At 44.2% G+C, this 26,967-nt stretch overlaps 1 protein-coding gene across 3 annotated transcripts in view; it reads right to left on the bottom strand.

Moving 5' to 3' along the window:
- cyfip1 (cytoplasmic FMR1 interacting protein 1) overlaps nt 1-26,967 on the bottom strand; it is a 195,323-nt gene that overhangs the window by 69,020 nt on the left and 99,336 nt on the right. For all 3 annotated transcript variants that reach the window (XM_085999564.1, XM_085999566.1, XM_085999565.1), the window contains exon 24: nt 1,557-1,644. In XM_085999564.1, coding sequence (XP_085855690.1) covers nt 1,557-1,644 — 88 coding nt within the window. The remainder of the gene's footprint in view (nt 1-1,556; nt 1,645-26,967) is intronic.

Genomic DNA, 26,967 nt, shown 5'->3' on the forward strand with positions numbered 1-26,967 from the left:
GGCAGAAACCAGAGAATGGGAGGAAAGGGTAGCTATTCACAGTGGCAGAAGGTGGATAGTGGTGTTCCACAAGGATCAGTGCTGGGACCACTGCTGTTCACAATTTACATTAACGATTTAGACTTTGGAATCAAAAACACAATTTCTAAATTTGCAGATGATACCAAATTTTTCTTTTGGGGGGGGGGGGGGGGGGGGGGAAGAGCGGGGGAGTCAATACTGAGGAGGATTGCAACAAATTACAGGAGGACATTAATAAACTTGCAGAGTGGACAAATAATTGGCAAATGAAGTTCAACACAGACAAATGTGAGGTATTACATTTTGGTAGGAAGAATAGGGAGGTCACTTATCACTTGGAGGGTGCGAGTCTAGGTGGGGTAGAGGAACAAAGGGATCTCGGAGTATAAATGCACAAATCACAAAGTTGCGACGCAGGTTAGGAAGGCCATTAAAAATACAAACCAAGCACTAGGGTTTATTTCTAGAGGGATAGAATTGAAAAGTAGGGAAGTTATGCTAAACCTGTATCGAACCTTGGTTAGACCGCACTTGGAGTACTGCGTGCAGTTCTGGTCGCCATATTGTAAAAAAGATATAGAGGCACTGGAGAGGGTGCAGAGAAGATTTACAAGGATGATACCAGAAATGCAAGGGTAGACATATCAGGAAAGGATGAACAGACTGGGTCTATTTTCTCTTGAAAAAAGGCTGAGGGGTGACCCAATAGAGGTCTATAAAATTATGAAAGGTTTTGATAGAGTGGATAGAGAGAGAATGTTTCCACTTGTGGAGAAGAGCATAACTAGAGGCCACCAATATAAGATAGTCGCCAAGAAATCCAATAGGGAATTCAGAAGAAACTTCTTTACCCAGAGAGTGGCGAGAATGTGGAACTCACGACCACAGGGAATGGTTGAAGCCAATGGTATAGATGCATTTAAGGGGAGGCTAGACAAGCATATGAGGGAGAAGGGAATAGAGGGTTATGCTGATAGATTTAGATGAGGAAAGACGGGAGGAGGCTCGAGTGGAGCATAAACACTGGCATGGACTGGTTGGGCCGAATGGCCTGTTTCTGTGCCGTATATCCGGTGTAATCCTATGTACATGGAGAGAGTATATTTTTTGCTCATGAGCAATACAATTGGGAGATGCACCATATTTTACATTTCACCATACAACCTATGGGTTTAAAAAAAACAGCATCGTGTATTCCACGGCTTACTGTGAGCAGTGCCAGAGATCTGCTAACAGGAGTTTTAAAATTGTTTAATGTATTTTATTCAACACAAATTTCCAGAATGTCATTTAGGCTACTCTAATAAATACTGAGAATGTTCACTGGGAGGCCTTGGTCACTTTTGGCTTGTTAAGATCTTCCTCAAAATGGAAGGAATTCTCTAATAAATGGAGAATGAGCATTCTGCCGATTGAAAAAGACAGGAAGTTTTTTCAACAAGTAATCAACGGTAAAATATGTTTTTACTTAGTCTCTACAACATGGAAACAATTACTAATAATCAAACAAAAAACATGGCGCAGAATGTACTAACCTTGGTTCCATATAAATACTGTGGCTGTGCATTTGGTTGCTTATCTCTTTGAAACTCTTGGGAGAAGGGTAGTATGGTACGCACAAACCTGTGGGAGAAATAATAATAATGAACGACATGATATTTTATTGAAAGCAATACATTGGGCTAGAAATTGCGGTCGGAGGCGTATCTCCGGAGGACACCTCCGACCCGCGAAACAATCACGAAAGTACCTCCTGGCGTCCAGGCTGCGGAAAGTTGCAGTCTCGGGCCTCGAGGTGGAGGGTAGCCCACAGGCGGTTCGGAAGCGTACCTGGGGATCACGTGGGCACGGTCCTCCAATGACATAAAGGAGAATTCCATTTCAATCATTTACGAATGATATGCAAGGGAATCGCGAAATCACAATTGAGACAACGACGTCTATAGTTTTGGGTACCTTATCTTCCAATAGCAATGGGTTGGGGAAGAGTTCAGAAGACAGTGATACATGCATTGGAGAGGGTTCAGAAAGAGCAGGGAATATTCTGTAACAGCTCTAAGCTACGAACAGAGATTCACAGAACTGAATTTGTTTTTAAAGAAACATTTTGTGGAGATATAATCCCAGCTTTAATGTAGATATCATTTAGACTATGAACACAGAACTAAAATGAGCATAAAATTAACAAGCCTCAAGATTAGAAGTAATCACTCCTACCCATTCCAACAACAGCATGGTTACATAGAATAAACTCCCAGATTTAGCAATTCATATCAAGTTAACTCCTTGAAAAAATACTGAAAGACGATCTGGTGGAGAATGGAATTAAGGGTTACAGTTACAAGTTAATTTACAAATTCTCCTGAATGTATAAAAACTACTCTTATTCCTCACTTATTTATCTCTCCAGAACATCCTATACCTTTGCATATCCAATTCACCTTCTGGGGTGAGTCAGGATTCGGCAATGCTCACAATATCACACTTTTTTGCTGCTCCACAGGCCTCTAACTCAAGCATCTTATTCCAAACTCATCTAGCGCAGTGGTTCTCAAACGGGGTCTACGGACCAGAGGGTCCAGAGAGACTTTCCAGGGGTCCGTGACCGGAAGTAATTTCAAGCCTGCTCCTCCTTATAAAACCGACACTGATTCAGTTCTTGCGAATTATTCTCAATGGCTGGGCCCGCCTTTCACAGTGGCCCATAGCTCTCACGCACTTTGCAACGCATGTTCCCTGCTGGTCAAGCCGATTACTCTCAAATGGCACCGCAACCTTGTGCCATCCTCCTGACACTTGATCAGAGTGTCTGCGGGGCCCTTCAAACACGTGCCTGAATGTGTTCACGCAATCGCGTACAATCCCACTGTGCAGCCGTTACAGAACATGCCAGTGGGACAATATGGCAGGGAGTCATGCTTCCAGCAGCATCCCAGCATGCGCATGGGTGCTCGTGCCCTCACTCGTCTTGGCCAGCCTGCTGACGGCTTTAAAAATTGTCCAGCACTATGTAGCTAATAGTGGCCATCTGTTGCTGCGAAGTACAGGAAACTCTCGATTTACCAGCACCTAAATAACCGGAAATCTCTGTTAACCGGCAAAATTCAGGAGTAGATTCAGGTAAGTTTTACTTCATATTAGTGGCCATTCCTGGATCTGTGGCTGTGTAACCGGGGTTCCTGCACTTGTTGCTAAGCAACAGGGAAGCCTGGATTTGTTGCTGTGTACGGAGCTCTCGTACCTTTTACTATGCCTCTCTGTAATCCGGACTTTTTGATAAACCGGCACCACGCTGGTCCCGTCGGTACCGGATAAAAAAAGTTTCCTGTACCCAGAATTGGTGTGAGAAGCAGGCACACCCATCTCACTACATCTGCAACATCTCTAACTATTTCCAGTTCTGACGAAGGGTCACAGACCTGAAACGTTAACTCTGTTTCTCTCTCCACAGATGCTGCCTGGCCTGCTGAGTGTTCCCAGCATTTTCTGTTTTTGTTGTTGACACCCATCTCACTGATATCTGTAAGTAAATACCTGTTTTCTACAATGCAGCACTTTCATATTATGAGCATTATAATATTATGAGTATTATAATTTAGATGGGGGGGGGGGGTCAGTGATTAATAATCCATTTGAAAAGGGGTCCTTCAACCGAAAAAGTTTGAGAATCACTGATTTAGCATACACTTATTAGTAGTACTGCCTAAGAAGACTTACTACAGGAAACTCTTTTTTATCCGGCACCGACGGGACCGGCGTGGTGCTGGTTGATCAAAAAGTCCGGATAACCAAGAGCTATAGTAAAAGATACAGAGAGCCGAGAGCTCCGTATAAAGCAACAAACCCTGTTGCTTAGCAACAGGTGCAGAACAATGGCCACAAGTTCCAAGCGCCTCTGTAGCTTAGCAAGAGTTGCAGCCACACCCGATTGCACAGCAACAGATTGAGGAAGGCAAGTAATATGAAGTAAAACTTACCTGAACCTACTCCTGAATTTTGCCGGTTAACAGAGATTTCCGGTTATTTTAGGTGCCGGTAAATCGAGAGTTTCCTGTATTGTCTAGGGAGCTGTTTGAGCCATAGGAATGGCATGCTAAAGAAAGCAACTAGTCAACAATGTATAATGCAAGCTACAACAAGAGTAAAAGTTTCTAGGATGCTTCCCATTTAAATTCTCTATTTTATCTTTTTTTTTTAATTTGTAGCTTGGCCGGCACTGGCGTGTTTAACATTGAAACCACGGCTTCTTTGTCTTTGCTGAAAAGCTCAGTGGCAAAGCAAAATGTACACCTGTCTGCCACAGAGTCCAATTAAGTCAAATCTCACTTTGCTAGACTTGTTTATTCAAAATCGTTTTCATCTGTAAATTCCTGTCGTCTCTGGTCTGTCACTGCAGAAACTAATTTGAAGTGCAATTTGTTTGATTAATTGTAGGGACAGCTTTCCACTGTGCAAGCTCAGACATCAAAGGGACAGGATGGAGTCTCATGTTTTTTGCTGTACTTTTGTGTGCGTCACGGCTAATAGGGACTCCACTGAGAATTATTGCTCATGGAAAGCTCATCATGAAGCACGGTCTAAAGTTACTAAAAGAACTGTTGATACTTCAGATCTTTCGAGTGCTGCATTTGACCCGTTAATCAGATTTATTCTTGCTTCTACAAAAATGTGTGTCCTAGAATGAATTTGAATTAGTTGAACGACAGTATATGGCCTGCCAGCATGGTGCTTTTCTGTCAATTTAGAGATCCCATTCCAGTGCATCTCTCAATGGTGTAACCATTCACTATTCATGCACAAGGTCAAGTTGCAGTTCATAGGAAATGTGGGTTCGTCCATGGAAGCCGACTTTTACGGAGGGCACGAATGAAGTGTTTGGGAATTAGTCTGAACTGTAACCACAAGTTTGGCAGGTATTGCATAGTTGGGCTTGGCTTTGAGGGGAAGGAGAAACTCTGGAGAACCTTTCCTCAGAAGATAAAGTGCGTGCAGTAAAATCCATCAAAAATAAAGCGGAGTAAGAAACGCCTCTTTGGCCCATCAAGTGTGCTCCATTTATGATTATTCCATGGTGAATTTACTCCCCACTACCACCTATTGATCCCCTATTATAAAGAATGATAGCATGGATTGTATATGGGTGAAGGATCTAAAATCTTATGAGTAAAAAAAAGTATGAAACAAAGTAAAAATAAACTGACTGAACAACTAGAAGCACTTCAGTCTCTTTATTGGGGGTTGGGGGGGGGGGGGGGGGGGCGATGGGAAAGATAAAAGGATTATCCCGACATGTTCAAGTATCAATTCTGTGCTTCAAAACAATTTTTTTTTTGTAAAATGCCCACTGGAGTGAATGCCAAAGTGTTCAACTGGTCAAAGCTTGTTTTCAGTCAAGACTGTCAAAAATGAATTTTCAGAGATCTGAACCACATTGATGAAACTCATTTGTGGTCAGATTCAGTGACATTTTCTGGTCCAAAAACAAATGTAAATGGTCACTTATGCTTTACTTACACCATATCAAACATGTGAAATATAAAAGGGACTATACTGAAAGACAAGAAACAATCCTTACACTGTTGCCTCACAGCGCCAGAGACCCGGGTTCGAATCCGGCCTCGGGTGACTGTGTGGAGTTTGCACATTCTCCCAGTGTTTGCGTGGGTTTTCTCCGGGTGCTCCGGTTTCCTCCCACAGTCCAAAGATGTGCGGGTTAGGTTGATTGGCTATGATAAATTGACCCTTAGTGTTAGGGGGATTAAATACGTGGGGTTACAGGGATAGGGTGGGATATGTGTTGGTGTTGGTGTAGGGGTTACGGGGATCGGGTGGGATATGTGTCGGTGCAGGCTCGATGGGCCGAAATGGCCTCTATCTGCACTGTGGGGTTTCTGTGATATACGGTCTATTCCTTGTAATTCAAACTGAAATTAAAATCAAGCTAAAGGTTTTGACACCACTGGAAATAACACGCCTCAAAGCTACAGGTTGAATTTGATCTCTTTAGCTCCAAGGTCCATCGCATAATCAGCCACGGTACCATTCATTACAATTAGAAATGATTAATGAATTAAACAAAGGCTTTTGGCACAGATACAAGTGTGACAGTGAGAAAGATCAAGTGCTGCTCACAATCCAATAGATTGTACATGATTCATTTTGAGAATCCAACAAACCAAAGCAATTAAACAACCATAATAATTCTTCATTAAGATAGAGAGTGAAGTAGTTGACTCAGAGACTAAGGTCCTGAATTTAAATAAAGGGAACTATGATGGTATGAGACGCGAGTTGGGTAGGATTGATTGGGTAATGTCACTCAAAGGGTTGACGGTGGATAGGCAATGGCAAACATTCCAAGATCGCATGGATGAACTGCAGAATTTGTTTATCCCAGGTGGGATAAAAATAAATCAAAAAAGGTGACTCAACCGTGGCTAACAAGGGAAATTAGGGATAACATAAGATCCAAAGAGGACATATAAATTGGCCAAAAAAAGCAGCAAACCTGAGGATTGGGAGCAGTTTAGGATTCAGCAAAGGAGGACAAAGGGATTAATTAAGAGGGGGAAAATAGATTATGAAAGTAAGCTTGCAGGGAACATAAAAACTGACTGTAAAAGCTTTTATAGATATGTGAAGAGAAAAAGATTGGTGAACTCAAGCGTAGGTCCCTTACAGTCAGAATCAGGGGAATTTATAATGGGGAACAAAGAAATGGCAGACCAATTAAATACTTCATTTTGGTTCTGTCTTCACAAAGGAGGACACAAATAACCTCCCAGAGATGTCGGGGAACATAGGGTCTGATGCAAGGGAGGAACTGAAAGAAATCAGTATTTGTAGGGAAATGGTGTTGGGGAAGTTGACGGGATTGAAGGCCGATAAATCCCCAGGGCCTGATAATCTACATCCTAGGGTACTTAAGGAAGTGGCCCTAGAAATAGTAGATGCATTGCTGGTCATCTTCCAGAACTCGATAAGACTCTGGAACAGTACCCATGGATTGGAGGGTAGCACGGTGGCATAGTGGTTAGCATTGTTGCCTCACAGCGCCAGGGACCCGGGTTCGAATCCGGCCGCAGGCGACTGTCTGTGTGGAGTTTGCACATTCTCCCCGTGTTTGCGTGGGTTTCCTCCGGGTGCTCTGGTTTCCTCCCACAGTCCAAAGATATGCGGGTTAGGTTGATTGGCTATGATAAATTGACCCTTAGTGTTAGGGGGATTAAATACGTGGGGTTACGGGGATAGGGTGGGATATGTGTTGGTGTAGGGGTTACCGGGATCGGGTGGAATATGTGTCGGTGCAGGCTCGATGGGCCGAAATGGCCTCTATCTGCAGTGTGGGGTTTCTGTGATTTCTGTGATAATGTTACCCCACTATTCAAAAAAGGTGGTAGAGAAAAAGCGGGGAATTATAGACCTGTAAGCCTGACATCGGTAGTGGAGAAAATGCTAGAGTCCATTATAAAAGATGTAATAGCAGAGCACTTGGAAAGCAGTGACAGGATCGGACAAAGTCAACATGGATTTACAAAAGGTAAATCGTGCTTGACTAATCTACTGGAATTTTTTTGAGGGTGTAACTGGTAAAATAGATATGGGAGAACCAGTGGATGTGGTGTATTTGGACTTTCAGAAGGCTTTCGATAAGGTCCCGCATAAGAGATTAGCGTGCAAACTTAAGGCACATGGGATTGGGGGCAAGGTATTGACTTGGATAGAGAACTGGTTGGCAGATAGAAAGCAAAGAGTTGGAATAAACGGGTCATTTTCCGAGTGGCTGGCAGTGACCAGTGGGGTACCGCAAGGATCGGTCCCAGGACCCCAGCTGTTCACAATATATATTAATGATCTGGACGAGGGAATTGGATGTAATATCTCCAAATTTGCAGATGACACAAAGCTGGGTGGGAGGGTATGCTGTGAGGAGGATGTCGTGAAACTCCATAGCGATTTGGACAGGTTGGGTGATTGGGCAGAAACACGGCAAATGCACTATAATGCGGATAATTGTGAGGTTATCCACTTTGGTGGCAAAAACAGGAAGGCAGATTATTATTTGAATGGCAATAGATTGGGAGAAGGGGAAGTGCAAAGAGACCTGGGTGTTCTTGTGCACCAGTCGCTGAAGGTAAGCATGCAGGTGCAGCAGGCGGTTAAGAAGGCAAATGGTATGTTGGCCTTCATAGCAAGAGGGTTCGAGTACCGGAACAAGGATGTCTTGCTGCAGTTGTACAGGACCTTGGTGAGACCGCACCTTGAGTATTGTGTGCAGTTTTGGTCACCTTATCTGAGGAAGGATGTTCTTGCCATGGAAGGAGTGCAGCAAAGATTCACCAGGCTGATACCTAGGATGGCAGGAATGACGTATGAGGAGAGATTGTGTCGATTGGGCTTATACTCACTGGAGTTTAGAAGATTGAGAGGGGATCTCATCGAAACCTATAAAATTCTGTCAGGCCTGGACAATCTAGATGCAGGAATGATGTTCCCGATGGCCAGGGAGTCCAGAACCAGGGGTCATAGTCTAAGGATAAGGGGTAAGCCATTTAGGACAGAAATGAGGAGGAATTTCTTCACCCAGAGAGTGGTGAACCTGTGGAATTCTCTGCCACAGAGGGCGGTGGAGGCCAGTTCATTAAATATATTCAAGAAGGAGTTGGATATATTTCTTAAGGCTAAAGGGATATGGGGAGAAGGCAGGGACAGGGTACTGAATTTGGATGATCAGCCATGATCTTATTGAATGGCGGAGCAGGCTAGAGGGGCCGAATGGCCTACTCCTGCTCCTATCTTCTATGTTTCGATGTTTCTATTTATCTCTGACAAATTCCAAAGAGTAAGATTCTAGCAAAATTTACTTTATTAAAAAAATGCTTATTTTTATAATCCATTTCAACTGCAAAGCCCATTCATCAAATTTATTGACCGCATACCAAAACAAAATGACAGATGGAATGTCGACAGGGATTATACATGAAGAAAAGATTGAAGGAATATTACTTAATGTCAAGAGCTGGAATTTCAAGTTTGAGTGACATAGTCATTGTAAATTCCATTTAGAAGTTTATGAAGTCACTTTTTCTTTAAAAAGTGTTACTGTGCTCTTTTCCCAGTAATTACATCAATAGGAATTAGGAAAGTATATGATTGCAGCACCGATAAAACAAGAAATTTTCTTTTTTTCCCCAGGAGTCTGTGGCTTTCCTTAAAGTTCTCAATTTCATTAATACGGTTCAGATCATCCAATCTCAACCGGAAGCAACACTTGCGGGTTTGGAGGTGGGTGGTGGGGGAGTGGGAAGGTTAGTGGAAAGAGACCAGTGCTTCACTTTAGAAGCAGAGAGAATAAATCAGACAAGGCAACCCACAGGAGTCTCGAACTTTCCAGCAGCTCTTTACAGAGTTGCATTAATTGAGGTCTTTAGGAGTAGGTCCATTTACTATTGATTTACATGCTAAACTCATGTTTTAGATAGATTTTACAGCACAAAAACATAGTAACATAGAAGATAGGAGCAGGAGTAGGCCATTCGGCCCCTCGAGCCTGCTCCACCATTCAATGCGATCATGGCTGATCATCCAAATTCAGTACCCGGTCCCTGCTTTCTCCCCATACCCCTTGATCCCTTTAGCCTTAAGAAATATATCCAACTCCTTCTTGAATATATTTAATGTATTGGCCTCTACTGCCTTCTGTGGTAGAGAATTCCACAGGTTCACCACTCTCTGGGTGAAGAAATTCCTCCTCATTTCTGTCCTAAATGGCTTACCCCTTATCCTTAGACTGTGACCCCTGGTTCTGGACTCCCCGACCATCGGGAACATCCTTCCTGCATCTAGTCTGTCCAGTCCTGTCAGAATTTTATCAGTTTCAATGAGATCCCCTCTCATTCTTCTAAACTCCAGCGAGTACAAGCCCAATCGACCCAATCTCTCCTCATACGTCATTCCTGCCATCCCAGGTATCAGCCTGGTGAATCTTCGCTGAACTCCCTCCATGGCAAGAACATCCTTCCTCAGATAAGGCGACCAAAACTGCACACAATACTCAAGGTGTGGTCTCACCAAGGCCCTGTATAACTGCAGCAAGACATCCTTGTTCCTGTACTCAAACCCTCTTGCTATGAAGGCCAACATACCATTTGCCTTCTTAACCGCCTGCTGCACCTGCATGCTTACCTTCAGCGACTGGTGCACAAGGACACCCAGGTCTCGTTGCACTGCCCCCCTTTTCCCAAGCTATTGCCATTCAGATAATAATCTGCCTTCCTGTTTTTGCCACCAAAGTGGATAACCTCACATTTATCCACGTTATATTGCATCTGCCATGCTTTTGCCCAATCACCCAACCTGTCCAAATCATCCTGGAGTTTCTCGGCATCCTCCTCACAGCACACACGCCCACCCAGCTTTGTGTGTCGTCTGCAAATTTGGAGATATTACATCTAGTTCCCTTGTCTAGATCATTAATATATATTGTGATGTTAGAATAAAATTTTGCTGGACAAGATTTTGCTGGAAAAGACACAAACAACAAATTCGCTGACTGGGACTAATTGAATCACTGCACAGTGAGACATGCCACGCTTACGCGTGGCTGGAACAAAGTTCATCTCGTGTCCTGACTGGGACTAATTGAATCACTGAGGACTAACAAGGTTCACTGGTATCCTATCATCGAACTGATCACTTGTATCCTATTATCGAACTAATCACATTCCGCCAGGGAACAAGACGGAACGAAGACGTGAAGAGGCAGAATTGGTAACACAAGTGTGTAAACTCCTGACTGGAGGAAAATAACGATATGCGCTAATAAACAAATTGATTGGATGAATGTAAATGATCTACAACCAACTTCTTGGAATTGTATATAAGCTCGGCACGTACTACAATCGGGGAGAAGGTGCTCTCGCAGACCGTGTGGTTGCAGACGCTTCTCCCAGAGCTCTGTCATTTAATAAAGTTGTCTCTCTTACTCAAAGTCTAGTTTCTGAGGAATCATTTTTCCTACAACAGTGAATAGCTGGGGTCCAAGGACCGATCCCTGCAGTACCCCACTAGTCACTGCCTGCCACTCGGAAAAAGAGCCGTTTATTCCAACTCTTTGCTTTCTGTCTGCCAACCAGTTCTCTATCCAAGTCAATACCTTGCGCCCAATCCCATGTGCCTTAAAATTACACGCTAATCTCTTATGCGGGACCTTATCGAAAGCCTTCTGAAAGTCCAAATACACCACAGCCAGTGGTTCTCCCTTATCTATTTTACCAGTTACATCCTCAAAAAATTCCAGGTTAGTCAAGCACTATTTACCTTTTGTAAATCCATGTTGACTTTGTCCGATCCTGTCACTGTTTTCCAAGTGCTCTGCTATTACATCTTTTATAATGGACTCTAGCATTTTCCCCACTACCGATGTCAGGCTGTAATTCCCTGTTTTCTCTCTACCACCTTTTTTGAATAGTGGGGTAACATTAGCTACCCTCCAATCCATGGGTACTGTTCCAGATTCCATCGAATGCTGGAAGATGATCAGCAAAGCATCAACTATTTCTAGCGCCACTTCCTTAAGTGCCCTAGGATGTAGATTATCAGGCCCTGGGGATTTATCGGCCTTCAATCCCGTCAATTTCCCTAACACCATTTCCCTACAAATACTGATTTCTTTCAGTTCCTCCCTTTCATCAGACCCTATGTTCCCCGACATCTCTGGGAGGTTATTTGTGTCCTCCTTTGTGAAGACAGAACCAAAATATGTATTTAATTGGTCTGCCATTTCTTTGTTCCCCATTATAAATTCCCCTGATTCTGACTGCAAGGGACCTACACTTGACTTCACCAATCTTTTTCTCTTCACATATCTATAAAAGCTTTTAGTCGGTTTTTATGTTCCCTGCAAGCTTACTCTCATATTCTATTTTCCCTTTCTTAATTGATCCCTTTGTCCTCCTTTGTTGAATCCTAAACTGCTCCCAATCCTCAGGTTTACTGCTTTTTCTGGCCAATTTTTATGTCCTCTCCTTGGATCTTATTGTTAAGTCTGTGTGTTATAATGAGAATTATTACACAGAACACAAGAGTAAATTTTAACAGGTCTTTACGAGTCGAATGTCAGGGCGGAACTGCCCAATAAATCATTACACAGCACTTATATACCGGTGTGGTCACCACCGGTATTACAGTATACAGCAGCCAAGATAAAGTAGTGCAACCCTTAAAATAGTTCTCTTAAAGGTGGAACGGTTACATACACTACAATCCTCCCTTTTTAGCTTAACCGTATATATTCCCCATTAAACATATCATAACATATATACACAACTTCATGTAAAAACAATTCACAGATTCAGTCTGAGGCGGCGCCTCCTGACTCGGTCCGGATAACGCCTCGGTGGTGTAGTAGTTCTCGGTGGTGTAGTAGGTTCTCGTTGCTGGGGTGACTCATCTAATGGTCCTTCACTGGACTTAACAGCTTGAACTTTCGTAACTTCAGAACCAGCACTGCTGACTTCTAAAGGCTCGAGTACCTTGGGAAGTTTTTCTACTTCCAGACTGATTTGGCTCAGTTCGGAGGGACCACGTGCGTGACCTGGTAGGGGTGATAATGGTTCAGATGAGTCATCATCTTCTGCTTCTTCTCTATTGTCTTCGATTTCCTCCATCACTTCAGCTTTTGCCTCTGCCACCAATTCCCTGAGTGGCTTATTACAGCTGACACTGCTCACAAAAGGGTGCTCTTTCTTCTTAGCTTTCAACTGATCGATGAATTTGACATATTCCCTTTCTTCCTCAGCTTTGATTCGTTTGGCCTCATCGCGCAGATGGTTTTGTGTGTTCCTGCTCCATTTTCTCAATCAGCTGCTTCTGCTGTCTTCCCAGATTCTCCAACTCTGCGTCAAAGAACTTTTTCTTTGCATTCATCTCTTGCTCAAAACGGCGAATCATTTGTTCTAATTGCTGTTGTAGTTTGAAATTGAGTTGAGTTCGAGCCCGGTGTTCCTCAGAAATGTGCATGTCGGTAGACTGGACAGACGCAGAATTCTCTGTCAAACTATGTTGTTGTTGTTCAGTGGAATTCTGTTCTGATACTTGGTTCTCTCCTGAAGCATTTATGCACTCCTTCGTTTTTCCATCATTAGTTTGCAAGTCCATTTTAGACTTGTCTTTTGCACATGGGCTGGTCTTACCATCATCAGTACCAGAGTCTGAGCTGATTGTCTTCACCGAGTTCTCACTCTCGGCTTTGTCACTGTCACTGCTGCATATGCCCTCATCCAATATTCTGGACAATCGTGCAGGTTTGACATCTTTGTTTTTCCCGGAATCTACCGTTATTGCTTTTAGGGAGTGCCAGTCCATATTTATTTTCCTGATCCACTCCCGTCCCAGAAGTGGTGGACCTCCCTCAGGTAGTACATATATGTCCATTCCTTGGTGTTCTTTGCCCTTGTGTACCACCTTGACTTTTATCTTTCCGATGGGGTATACTCTTTGCCCCGTGTATGTCTTTAAAACTATCTCCGTATCCTGTAGGGGAATATGTGTGAATAACCTTTTGTAATCTTGCTTATTCATGACCGTCAACGCCGATCCGGTGTCCAATTCCATCTTCACTTGGACTCCTGCTATCTGCAGTGTGGCCCAGATAGTTTGTCGGTCAGCTTCCTTACTCACATTGTGAATTCTCAGACTACCCAGTTCCTTGCTGTTGGAGTCTGAATCCGAATTCTGTTCATCCGAACTCTTCTCAGCCACCTTATGTACCTTTCTGCACTTTTCCTGCGGTGACTTTTTGTTGCTGGTCTTCTTTCCTGACCGGCATACTTTCGCTATGTGACCAAGCTTGCCACATTTTCTACATTCCTGGTCTTTAAACCAGCATTGGTTCTGATCGTGTGTTGTCTTTCCACAACGATAACATTTCGTTGTACCCAAAGCCATTTGATCTACGCTGAGTACCGCTGCCTTCAGCTGCATTTCCGCAGTGCCTCTCGCTGCGGCTTCGTGCGATGCTGCAATAGTGACAGCCTTATCAAGTGTAAGATCATTCTCTTCAAGCAACCGCTTTTGTGTTCCTTCTTTCGACAATCCACACACGAATTTGTCTCTCAGTGCCTCTGTCAGTCTTTCCCCAAACTGACAGTATTTCGCTAGCTTACGCAGTTCAATTACATACTCCGCGTTGCTTTCCTCTTTCAGTTGCGTTCTCGCATAAAATTTAAATCGTTCCGCTAACATCAGCGGTGTGGGGTTCAAATGATTCTTCAGGACAGCAACAATATTAGCGAAAGTCTGATCCGCCGGTTTAGCTGGTGATAGAAGATGCTTCAATAGCCCGTATGTCTTCGCACCCATTGAGTTTAGTAAGGTTAGTGCTTTATCTTCATTTGATATTTTATTTGCCTTACAATATATCTCTATGCGTTCTACATGCATGGCCCAATCTTCAATATCGGGATCGAAATCGTTGATGTTACCACGCTTAGGCATCCTCGCAATCTTCTTGAGAGACACAAGAAATTTTTCTTTTATTATTTATTTATTTATTTTTAAATGGCGGTTTCCCGCGCTCGTCTTCTTCCCCCGCCTACGAAAATGGCGGCTTCCCGCGCTCGTCTTCTTCCCCCGCCTACGAAAATGGCGGCTTCCCGCGTTTGCCTTTCTCCCCCGCTGGCTGTAATGGCGATTGCCGTATTGCTGCGTTCGCCCTCCCCAGCGGTTTTCAAATCGTGCCTCCCAGCCCCTCTTGCAGTCCAGTCCTTTCCCCCACCGGCTGCGGCTGAGTTCTCCGCGTTTTTTTAAAATTTTCTCCCGCGCTTACGCTGTCCCGGTCGCTGCGCCTCGCGGCCTCGGTAGCTGCCCGGCCTTTTTCACCGGTCGCGGTCGAGCTCTCTCTCGACGCTGTTGCGTCTCCCAGCCCGCTTGTAGCCCGGTCTCTCTCACCGGCTGCGTTAGCATTCACCGCGGCTTCCGTGCCTTACGCTGCCCCAGTCTCAGCGCCTCTGGCCCCGACTTCTGTCTGGCTCTTTTCCCCGGCCGCGGTCGAGTTCTCCGCCCTTATATCCTCCGTTTTTCCCTCCCCTACTTCACAGCCAACGTGGCCGACTTGCTGCTCGTCGCTGATCGGCTTACCCACCACCGTGATAGAAGGGATGATCACTGCCTGTTGCTGATGGAAGGCTTCATGTCAGGATTCTTCCTTGCTCTTCAGACCCGAGTCTTTTCTCAGCAGGATGAGGAGGGCGGATGCCTCTTCTCGACGCCCGTTAAACTGCCTTGGATATGTCTCTGCCGCAGGGTAAGATCGTACTCGTCGCCACTGTTAAGTCTGTGTGTTACAATGAGAATTATTACACAGACCACAAGAGTAAATTTTAACAGGTCTTTACTAGTCGAAGGTCAGGGCGGAACTGCCCAATAAATCATTACACAGCACTTATATACCGGTGTGGTCACCACCGGTATTACAGTATACAGCAGCCAAGATAAAGTAGTGCAACCCTTAAAATAGTTCTCTTAAAGGTGGAACGGTTACATACACTACACTTATGCTATCCCTAATTTTCCTGGTTAGACACGGTTGAGTCACCTTTTTTGTTTTATTTTTATGCCAAACTGGGATGAACAAATTCTGCAGTTCATCCATGCGGTCTTTGAATGTTTGCCATTGCCTATCCACCGTCAACCCTTTGCATAACATTCCCCAATCAATCCTACCCAACTCGCGCCTCAGACCATCGTAGTTTCCTTTATTTAAATTGAGGACCCTAGTCTCCGAGTCAACTACTTCATTCTCCATCTTAATGAAGAATTCGATCATATTATGATCGCTCCGACCCAAGGGGCATCGTACAACTAGATTGCTAAATAATCCTTTCTCGTTACATAATACCCAATCTAAGATGGCCTGATCTCTGGTTGGTTCCTCGACATTGGTCCAGGAAACCATCCCTTAAACACTCCAGGAATTCCTCCTCCACAGTATTATTACTAATTTGGTTAGCCCAATCTATTTGTAGATTAAAGTCACCCATAATGACTGCTGTGCCCTTATTGCACGCTTCTCTAATTTCCCTTTTAATGCCATCCCCAACCTCCGCATTACTGTTTGGAGGTCTATATACCACTCCCACTAACGTTTTCTGCCCCTTGGTATTTCTCAGTTCTATCCATTCAGATTCCACATCATCAGAGCTAATATCCTTCCTTACAATTGTGCTAATCCCTTCTTTAACCAGCAATGCTACCCCACCTCCTGTTCCTTTTTGCCTATCTTTCCTGAATATTGAATCCCCCGGGATGTTGAGTTCCCAGCCTCGGCCACCCTGGAGCCATGTTTCCGTAATCCCAATCAAATCATATTCGTTTACCTCTATTTGCGCAGCTAATTCATCCACCTTATTACGAATGCTCCTCGCATTAAGACACAAAGCCTTCAGGCTTGTTTTTTTAATGCTCTTAGACTTATTATTTACTGTGGCCATGTTTGATTTATGGTGTGGAGATGCCGGTGTTGGACTGGGGTGGACAAATCTAAGAAGTCACACAACACCAGGTTATAGTCCAACAGTTTTATTTGAAATCACCTGACGAAGGAGCAGCGCTCCGAAAGCTTGTGATTTCAAATAAAACTGTTGGACTATAACCTGGTGTTGTGTGACTTCTTATGTTTGATTTAAACCGTTGATTTCTCTGACTGCCACTTTTGTTTTTCTCCTTCCTATCTTTTGCTTTTATCCTCGTTTCCCTTTCCTCTGTCCCCCTGCTCAGGTTCCCAACCCCCTGCCATTTTAGTTTAAACCCTCCCCCAGAGCACTAGCAAACACTCCCCCTAGGACGTCGGTCCCGGCCCTGCCCAGGTGCAACCCGTCCGGTTTGAACTGGTCTCACCTCCCCCAGAACCGGTTCCAATGTCCCAGGAATTTGAATCCCTCCCCCTTGCACCATTCCTCTAGCCACGTATTCATCTGAAATATCCTTCTATTTCTACTCTGACTAGCACGTGGCACTGGTAGCAATCTTGAGATTACTACCTTTGAGGTTCTATTTTTTAATTTACCTCCTAACTCCCTATATTCCGCTTTTAGGACCTCATCCCGCTTTTTACCTACATCGTTGGTACCTATATGCACCATGACAACTGGCTGTTCACCCTCCCCTTCCAAGATGTTCTGCAGCCGCTCCGAGACATCCTTGACCCTTGCACCAGGGAGGCAAACACACCATCCTGGAGTCTCGTTTGCGGCCGCAGAAACGCCCATCTATTCCCCTTACAATAGAATCCCCTATTACTATAGCTCTACCCCTCTTTTTCCTACCGTCCTGTGCAGGCCATTCAGCCCAACAGGTCTATGCTGGAGTTTATACTCCACACAATCTTCCTCCCACTATTTACTTCATCTTCCCCCATCAACATTTCCTTCTATTCCTTTCTCCTTCATTTATTTATCTAGCTTCTCCTTAAATGCATCTAGGCTATTCTCCTCAACAAGAAGATGGTGCAAAAGGTGGTTCACTAAAATGATACCACAACGGAGAGGTTATACCTATCAGGAAAGTTTGAACAGGCTGGGGCTCTTTTCTCTGGAAAGGAGAAGACTGAGGGGTGACCTGATAGAGATCTTTAAGATTATGAAAGGATTTGATAGGGTAGCCGTAGACAAAATGGTTCCACTTGCGAGGGAGACCAGAACTAGGGGCCATAAATACAAGATAGGCACTAATAAATCCAATAGGGAATTCAGGAGAAACTTCCTTCACCCAGAGAGTGGTTAGAATGTAGAACTCACTACCACAAGGAATCTCAGAGATGCATTTAAGGAGAAGCTTGATAAACACGAGGGAGAAAGGAATAGGATATGTTGATGGAGTTAGAAGAGTGGGAGGAGGCTCATGTGGAGCGTAAACACTGGATGGCCTGTTTCAGTGCTGTAAATACTATGCAAGCTCAGGAATTCCCTCCCTAAACCTTCCTGCTTCTCGATCTCGCTTTCTTTCTTTAAGACGCTCCTTAAAACCTACCACTTAGACCAAGTTTTTGGTCATCTGTCCTAATATCTTATGTGGCTCGGTGTCAAATTTTCTTCGATAATGCTCCTGTGAAGTGCATTGGAATGTTTTACTACATTAAAGGCGCTTTATAAATGTTAGTTGTTGCTGTTGTTGTATTACTTCAATTTCAAAATACAGGAAACTTTGTTATATCCGGCACCGACGGGACCGAGCTGTTGCCGATCTATCAAAACTGCCGGACATACAAAGTTAATGTTGAAGCATTCGGAGATTTTCATCTCCGTATCTGACAACAAACACTGTTGCTTAGTAACAGCTTCAAACAGTCGGCCCGTACCTTGGAAGCGTCTCTGTAGCTTAGCAACAGCTTCAGAGAGACTTTCCAAAGCCTGTTGGAAAAAAAAGCCACGAGAAGAAAAACAACCTAACAGAACGGCTCCTGATTTCTGCTGGTAGATCGAGGTTTCCGGACATACAACCTCCGGATAAACCAAAGTCTCCTGCAGCGCAGTATCTCAACAGGCCAAATTTTCATCAATGTGCTGAAGCAGCCGAATCAGAATAGAGAGCTTTACACTCACTAAAGCCATGCCGAGCAAACCTCAATGAATATCCTGAATTCAGTCTCATTAGGTATGTGCAGTGAGCAACCAGCGCAAATTCGGTCTGTGTTGGGAACTCAGTGTTCGGGAATGGTGGATGAAAATAGTACACGGCATCAGCTCTTAAAAGCTGTTAAAAGGGGCTTATACTAATCCACACTGAACATATGATTAAAATGTTAATTAAAAAAACTCCGGTATAGCTGGCAAAGGCCAGATAAAACAGGAAGAAGAGTAGGCCATTCAGCCCATCGAACCTGTTCCACCATTCAATTTTTTTTATGTCAAGACTAATTAACTGTGCATGTCGGTTCATCTTAAATGATATTACGTACATTACGGATCCATGAAAAACAAGACAATTTTCTTGCTAGAATCTTTGGTGACAGTAACTCCAGAATTCTTTCCTGCTGGGGTTTTGACTGCTGTGCATCCATAAGCCGAGTGATCTGCCTGAAAGAGTCAGCTAGGTGATTCAAGGCACTATAACAGAATGGCAACTTGATGCACACCACAAATACTGATTAGTGGAACCTTATTGTACTACAGATATGGCACCAGACAAAAAGAGACACTGTACTCATTAGAAGAGATAATTCACAGGTTATGGGTGCTTATGTTATGCACCTACCATAGGTCAGCTATAAGGAAATGGAAGTGTAACTATCAAAAATATTGTTCCTGTGACAGCACTGCATCTGCCCATTTCAGCACTCACCCGAAGTGCAATGATCAGATCCCCAATCTAGTCAGTTCTTGACTTAAACAGCAATGAGTAAGAGAAGTGCCATATTGAAGGGGTAGGGAAATAGTTGAACCTTGAGGGGGGGGGGGGGGGGGGGCGCGGCGGTCAACAAGAAGAGAGGAATGGGGGAAGGGGGATCTTAGCTACAAGGACAGGTTGGAGAAACATAGAAAATAGAAAAATAGGAGCAGGAGTAGGCCATTCGGCCCTTCGAGCCTGCTCCGCCATTCAATATGATCATGGCTGATCCTCTATCTCAATACCATGTTCCCTCTCTCTCCCCATACCCCTTGATGCCTTTTGTGTCTGGAAATCTATCTGTCTCCTTCTTAAATATATTCAGTGACTTGGCCTCCACAGCCTTCTGTGATAGAGAATTCCACAGGTTCACCACCCTCTGAGTGAAGACATTTCTCCCCATCTCAGTCCTAAATGTCCTACCCCGTATCCTGAGACTGTGACCCCTCGTTCTAGACCCCCCCCCCCCCCCCAAAGCCAGGGGAAACATCCTCCCTGCATCCAGTCTGTCTAGCCCCATCAGAATTTTATATGTTTCAATGAGATCCCCTCTCATTCTTCTAAACTCTGGTGAATACAGGCCTAGTCGACCCAATCTCTCCTCATACAACAATCCCCCCATCCCAGGAATCAGTCTGGTGAACCTTTGCTGCACTCCCTCTATGGCAAGTACATCCTTTCTTAGGTAAGGAGACCAAAACTGCACACAGTACTCTAGGTGTGGTCTCACCAAGGCCCTGTATAACTGTAGTAAGACATCCTTGCTCCTGTACTCAAATCCTCTTGCAATGAAGGCCAACATACCATTTGCCTTCCTAACTGTTTGCTGCACCTGCATATTTGCATTCAGTGACTGGTGTACAAGGACACCCAGGTCCCTCTGTACATCAACATTTTCCAATCTATCACCATTTAAATAATACTGTCTTTGTTTTTCCTACCAAAGTGGATAACTTCACGTTTATCCACGTTATACTGCATCTGCCATGTATTTGCCCACTCACTCAACTTGTCTAAATCGCCTTGAAGCCTCTTTGCATCCTCCTCACAACCCCACCTAGTTTTGTGTCGTCAGCAAACTTGGAAATATTACATTTGGTTCCCTCATCCAAATCATCATTGATATATAGTGAATAGCTGGGGCCCAAGCACCGATCCCTACGTTACCCCACTAGTCACCGCCTGCCACCCCAAAAAAGACCCATTTATTTCTACTCTCAGTTTCCTGTCTGTTAACCAATTTTCAATCCATGCCAGTATATTACCCCCAATCCCATGTGCTTTAATTTTGCACGCTAACCTCTTATGTGGAACTTTATCAAAGACCTTCTTTTCTGCCCTCGCAGCGCGTTCCTATGCAGAGCTAGACAGATAGCTAACAACTTGATATCTTCCCATAAAAATCACAAGGCTTGACTTTTCTTGTAAAGCTTTACTGAAAGATTCTTATTGTAAAACTGAAATACAACACAGAAATGGAAGCACACATTAGTATACAAGCGCATAACTGATATGCATACACAAATTTAGGTACGCCTGAGCAACACAGTACATTTGGCATGTAAATTACCAAACACGTGGAAACACAGCTTACTGTGAATATACATTTAGCAAACTGGAAGGCATTCTCTTTAAATTAGCCCTGTACATAGTGCATCAAAATACAGCTACTAGTTAACCAGCTAGACAGAGAGCGAGCACTTCACGGCTAGCTGTGTAAGTTTGCTTACAGAGAAAAGTTACAAACTAAACATTTTCTGCAACATACAGTGTACACTAATCATCTATAACATTCTCAAGTACTTACAAACAAATAATATCCAAGACTCAGGCATGGGAACAATACAACTTCCCAGAGCATGTGCCGCTGTAGGTCTGTAGTTTACTTTACTGCACTTACTGTGCTTTACAGCACTTTACTGCACTTTTACTGCAGTTGCTAGGTACCAAATAGCCACTAGGTGGCAGCACACAATGGGAATCGACCCAACTTACTCAAACCCCTGAATTAACTGGAAAACTAACATAAATTGCTACCGAGAGACAGCACACCTTCTGAAAATCCAAATACACCACATCCACTGATTCTCCCTTATCTATTCTACTAGTTACATCCTCAAAAAACTCCAGTAGGTTTGTCAAACACGATTTCCTGTTCATAAATCCATGTTGATATTTTAAAATATATATATAAATATATATAAAATATATATAAAATATCCCGTTGATATTTTCTAAGTGCCCTGTTATCACATCCTTTATAATAGACTCTAGCATTTTCCCTACTACTGATGTTAGGCTAACTGGTCTGTAGTTCCCCGTTTTCCCTCTCGCTCCTTTTTTAAATAGTGGGGTTACATTTGCCACCCTCCAATCTGCAGGAACTTTTCCATAATCTATAGAATTTTGGATGAGAAGCTGGATTTGTTTTCATTAGAGCAAAGGAGGTTGAAGGGTGATTTGATAGGTGTACAAGATTATGACGGATTTGGATAGGCTAGACGGGGAAAGGCTGTTCCCACTACTTGATGGTACAAGGACTAGGGGACACAGATTTAAGGTTTTGGGCAAGAGATACAGGGGGGGAAGTGAGGAAAAACTTTTTTACGCAGCAAGTGGTGAGGACCTGGAATTCGCTGCCGACGGAAGTGGTGGAAGCGGAGACACTCAATGTTTTCAAGTGGAGACTTGAGGGAAATAAACTTGCAGGGCTACGGGGATAGAGCGGGGGGGGATGGGACTGACTGGATTGCTCTACAGAGAGCTGTCACGGACTCGATGGGCCGAATGGCCTCCTTCTGTGCCATTATGACTCTATGACTGTCATCACTTGATTAACGCACAGTTCGTTGTTGCCGGCCAAAGAGTTAATGGGCAGAAATTTGGAAGTACAGTGGACATCACCCGCTCTTGGCACTGTTCAAGCTGACCTTTAAATACATAATAGGATGAAACTAAAGATGTGTGCGCCTAATCATAGTGTTAACACCCTTCCAGGGCTCCAGAGGTTACGGGATTTATTTTTCTATTTCAAAATGACTAAGGAGGGACTTAGTTCGGGCTCATTTGAGGCACTGAATGTTGATTGAAGCAAGTTTAGATTATGACTGCAAAATTAATGTATAAAATTGACATCCTTGAAGCACAGTTACAAATGAGAAGAAATCCCCTCTCAAAAAGAGTCTTGTATGTGAAATCGATGCAAGTGAAAGCATTTAATGCTGTGCAATTTTTTTTTAAAAAGGTGGATTAGAAAGTACCTGTTCAAGAATAGGATGGGAACTCCCCAGATAGCTGAGTGGGTATAAGTATTGCCTAGACTAGAAAGGTTTGTGACTCAATCCTTGGTCTGTGCCAAGCTGATTTCTGCCAATACATTGGAAGGGAGATTAATTTAGCCTCATCATGTTCAGGCTAGGAAGGGTAACAATTTAGCAGGGGTCACATTCCTGATTTCAGTCCCTCATGGGAAATAGCATCCAAAGCAACCTGCCAAAACTCAACTTTCCAAATGAATAACGAGCATTTTAGCAAGTTATCAAAGGGATGCCAGTGCCCACGGAATCGTACCCCAATATGAACCACAGCCTTCAGGAGAGAAAGCAAAAAATATGGGGGGGGGGGGGGAAAGAGGAATAAGAGACATATGACAGACAAAGGTGCTCAAATGCTCCATGGAACAGGATGATTTGGTGCTGCTGGGACTATAGATGAATTACATGCAACTAGTCAAAGTGAACTGTGGTGCTTTTTCCTAATGCAACTTGCCCAGGTACATGTACAAAAAGTACAAGCTATTCCCATGACTTTCTAACATTTATAAACATGCCATTACCTGAATAAAAATACACCTTTAGTGCTTCATAAGATCGCAAATGCAAAGTGTCATTATTTTAAAATCCAAGCACTAGCAGCCCAAAAGAGGGCCACTGCCATAAAGAATTATTCAAAAATAAAATGAAGCTAACATGACAGCATGGATATTAACTGAACTGGAAGGAACCTTCAACCAGATGGTGGGTACTCTCAAGTTTCTCAAATGTTCTAAATTATGCCTTTCGCCAGTAACGCAAGATGATGTTAATGCAAAACAAATGAAGTTAAAGGATGCCAATTTTCTGCGCTAATGGATGGGATTTTGACAGACCCATCTGTCCTGTTTGTGATAAGAATCTCTATATTTATAAACTTATTAGGAATTTACACATTTCCAGTATTACAAGAAGTTTAAACAGTCTATTGTGACTGGAAATCTGTTTGGATTTCTGTTTGGGGAAAGGCATAATGCAGTTCTCCAGTTTCCCTAATCCATAACAACTCAAATTGTCTAACTTGGAGTTTCTTTATTGCTCTGTAGTTTCTAATTGCATTTGAAGAAATATGTATGGCTGTGGCTTTTACTTCTGTCTATTACTTTTTCAATAAATTTCAGCTGGAGTTGTATCGTCTTGTTAGCACTGTGTTTACCATCACCCAGATCAGGATTACAGAGTGCGCAGCTTATGTCCAATTGTAAAAAGGTTCACCGTTACCCAAATTGTAACATGACAGTCAGGACAGTCCATGCTTATATACCTAATTCTCCACAAGGCAAGTTCCTGAACTTGGAAGGATCTATGGCAGAAGTACCAAAGCCCAGAAGGCAGGAAAGCGGAGAAACAAAGTTGAGAGCATGACATCTAGGGTTATGCTCACACACGTTACTGCCAATTACAGAGTGGTAATGGTGCACAACACGAAAGGAATTTTAAAAGAGGGAAAGAAATATAAAAGTTTATTTAAAAATGATTACATCAACTTTAAATACAGTGTTTTTCTAATTTGAAAATAACAAATACTGCTACTGGAAACAAAGGCATCTTCACCAAATCTCCCATCAACATCTTCGCAGTCACCAGTGACTAGAAGCTTAATTGGATCAGCCATAATCAACACTGTGGCTACAAGAGCAAGGTAGAAACTGGGTATTCTGGAACAGATGGCATACCTCTCAAACGATTAAAGCGTCTCCACCATCAACAAGGTTCATGTCAGGTGTGTGATGGGACCACAGCACTCATCTGGATGGGTGCGGCCACAACACTCAAGCTCGACACAATCCAGAATAGTTCACCTGATCGGCATCCCTGCCACTAGATTCCACAGCCATCCCCCTGCCATCATCAGTGCACTGTTACTACAGTATGTATTATTTACAGGATGCACTTTAGCAACTCACTAAGGTTACTGCAACAGCAGCTCCCTTCCCCTGGACCTCTACGACCCAGAAGAACAAGAGCAACCAGGTCATGGAAATATCATCACCTCCAAGACACCATCTTGAATTATTACCGCCACTCCTTCATCGTCACTGGATCAATATCTTGGAATTCCTTTCCTAACATAATTGTGGGAGCAGCGATCCCAATGTGCTCGAGAGAGGCGCAAGGGGAAAAAGGGATGCCAGGCCAAAGAAGAGGACAGTAGGAGGAGTGACCAAACATTTGGTCAAAGGAAGGCTGTGGAGATGCGTAGGAATTTATGGAGGGAATTCCAGAGTGCGAGGCCTAGGTGGCTCAAGGCCCAGCTGCCAATGGTGGGAATGGGGAGGAGGAATACAACTAGAGCCTGCATCAGGCAAACAAGGAGTTTGGGGAGGGTTGCAGTGCTGGAAGACGACAGAGATAAAGAAAGTCCATGGAGGGATTTAACCACAAGGATGAGAATTTGAAATTTGTGGGTTTGGGGGACTGGGAGCTAATGTAGGTCAGCGAGGATAGGGCTGATTGGTGAGTGGGACTTTGTTCAGCATAGGATTATGGCAGTTTTGGATGAGCTGAAGTTTAGAGGTGGAGGATGGGCAGAATAGCATTGGATTACTTTAAATCTGAAGGTTGACAAAGGCATGTATGAGCATTTCAGCAGTATATACACTGAGGTAGGGACAGAGGCAGTCAATGTTGATGTGGAAGTAGTCAGTCTTTGCGATGTTTAGGATATAGGGTCAGAAGCTCAGCTCGGAACTCAGTACGATGCAGACGTGATACTTGAAATACTAGGATTATTTCCACTGGAGCAGAAAAGGCCAAGGAGATTTAAGAGGGGTTCTTAAAATTATGAAGTGCTTTTCTAGTGTGAATAGCGAAAGACTATTTCTTTTGGCTGCTGAGTCAATGTCAAGCGTCAGGAATTTAAAATCGTCACTCTTCTTCTTAGGCAGTCCCTCGGAACCGAGAATGACTTGCTTCCACACTAAAAATGAGTTCTCAGGTGACTGATGAGTCCAATGCTGGACCTACAGTCTCTGTCACAGGTGGGGCAGACGGTGGTTGAAGAGGCGGGTGGGTGGGGTGCTTGGGTCGACGTGCGCTCCTTCCGTTGTTTGCGCTTGGCTTCCGCTTGCTCCCGGCGAAGAGACTCGAGGTGTTTGGCGCCTTCCCGGATGCTTCTCCTCCACTTTGTGCGGTCTTGGGCCAGGGATTCCCAGGTATCGGTGAGAATGTTGCACTTTTTCAAGGAGGCTTTGAGGGTGTCCTTGAAGCGTTTCCTCTGCCCACCTGGGGCTATCTTGCCGTGTTGGAGCGCCAAGTAGAGCGTTCGTTTTGGGAGCCTCGTATCGGGCATGCGGACGATGTGGCCCGTCCATCGGAGCTGATCGAGCATGGTCAAAGCTTCGATGCTGGGGATGTTGGCTCGAGCGAGAACACGGGCGTTGGTGCGCCTATCTGCCAATGGGTTTGCAGGATCTTGCGGAGGCAGCGTTGGTGGTACCTCTCCAGTGCTTTGAGTTGCCTGCTGTATATGGTCCATGTCTCTGAAGCATACAGGAGGGCGGGGATCACTACTGCTCTGTGGACCATGAGCTTGGTGCTGGATTGGAGGTCCTGGTCTTCAAACACTCTCTTCTTCAGGTGACTGAAGGCTGCACTGGCACACTGAAGGCGGTGTTGGACTTCGTCATTGACGTCTGCCCTTGTTGACAGTAGGCTCCCGAGGTATGGAAAGTGGTCCATGTTGTCCAAGGCCTCGATGTCCTTGAAGCGTTTCCTCTGCCCACCTGGGAGCAATACTGCGTAGCGTAGCTGGGGCAGGTTGGTAGAGGACCTATACCTTACGATGTTTAGTGTAAGGCCCATGCCCTCGTATGCTTCGGTGAAGGTGTTGACAATGGTTTGGAGTTCGGCCTCAGAGTGTGCGCAGACGCAAGCGTCGTCTGCATACTGTAATTCGATGACTGAGGATGGGACGACCTTCGATCTGGACTGGAGGCGATGGAGGTTGAACAGTTTCCCGTTTGTTCTGTAGATTAGCTCCACTCCAGCGAGGAGCTTACTGAGGGTGAGATGGAGCATTGCAGCCAGGTAGATCGAGAAGAGCATTGGTGCGATGACACAGCCTTGCTTGACCCCGGTCCATACGTGAATTGGGTCTGTGGTGGATCCATTGGTCAGGATCACGGCTTGCATGTCGTCATGAAGCAGGCGGAGGATGGTGGCAAACTTTTGAGGGCAGCCGAATTTGAGGAGGACACTCCATACTCCCTTCATGGTTGACGGTGTCAAAGGCCTTTGTGAGGTCAAAGGC

Source organism: Somniosus microcephalus, chromosome 10 (assembly GCF_052327205.1).
Source record: "Somniosus microcephalus isolate GS21.2 chromosome 10, FLI_Smic_1.0, whole genome shotgun sequence".
Lineage (NCBI taxonomy): Eukaryota > Metazoa > Chordata > Chondrichthyes > Squaliformes > Somniosidae > Somniosus > Somniosus microcephalus.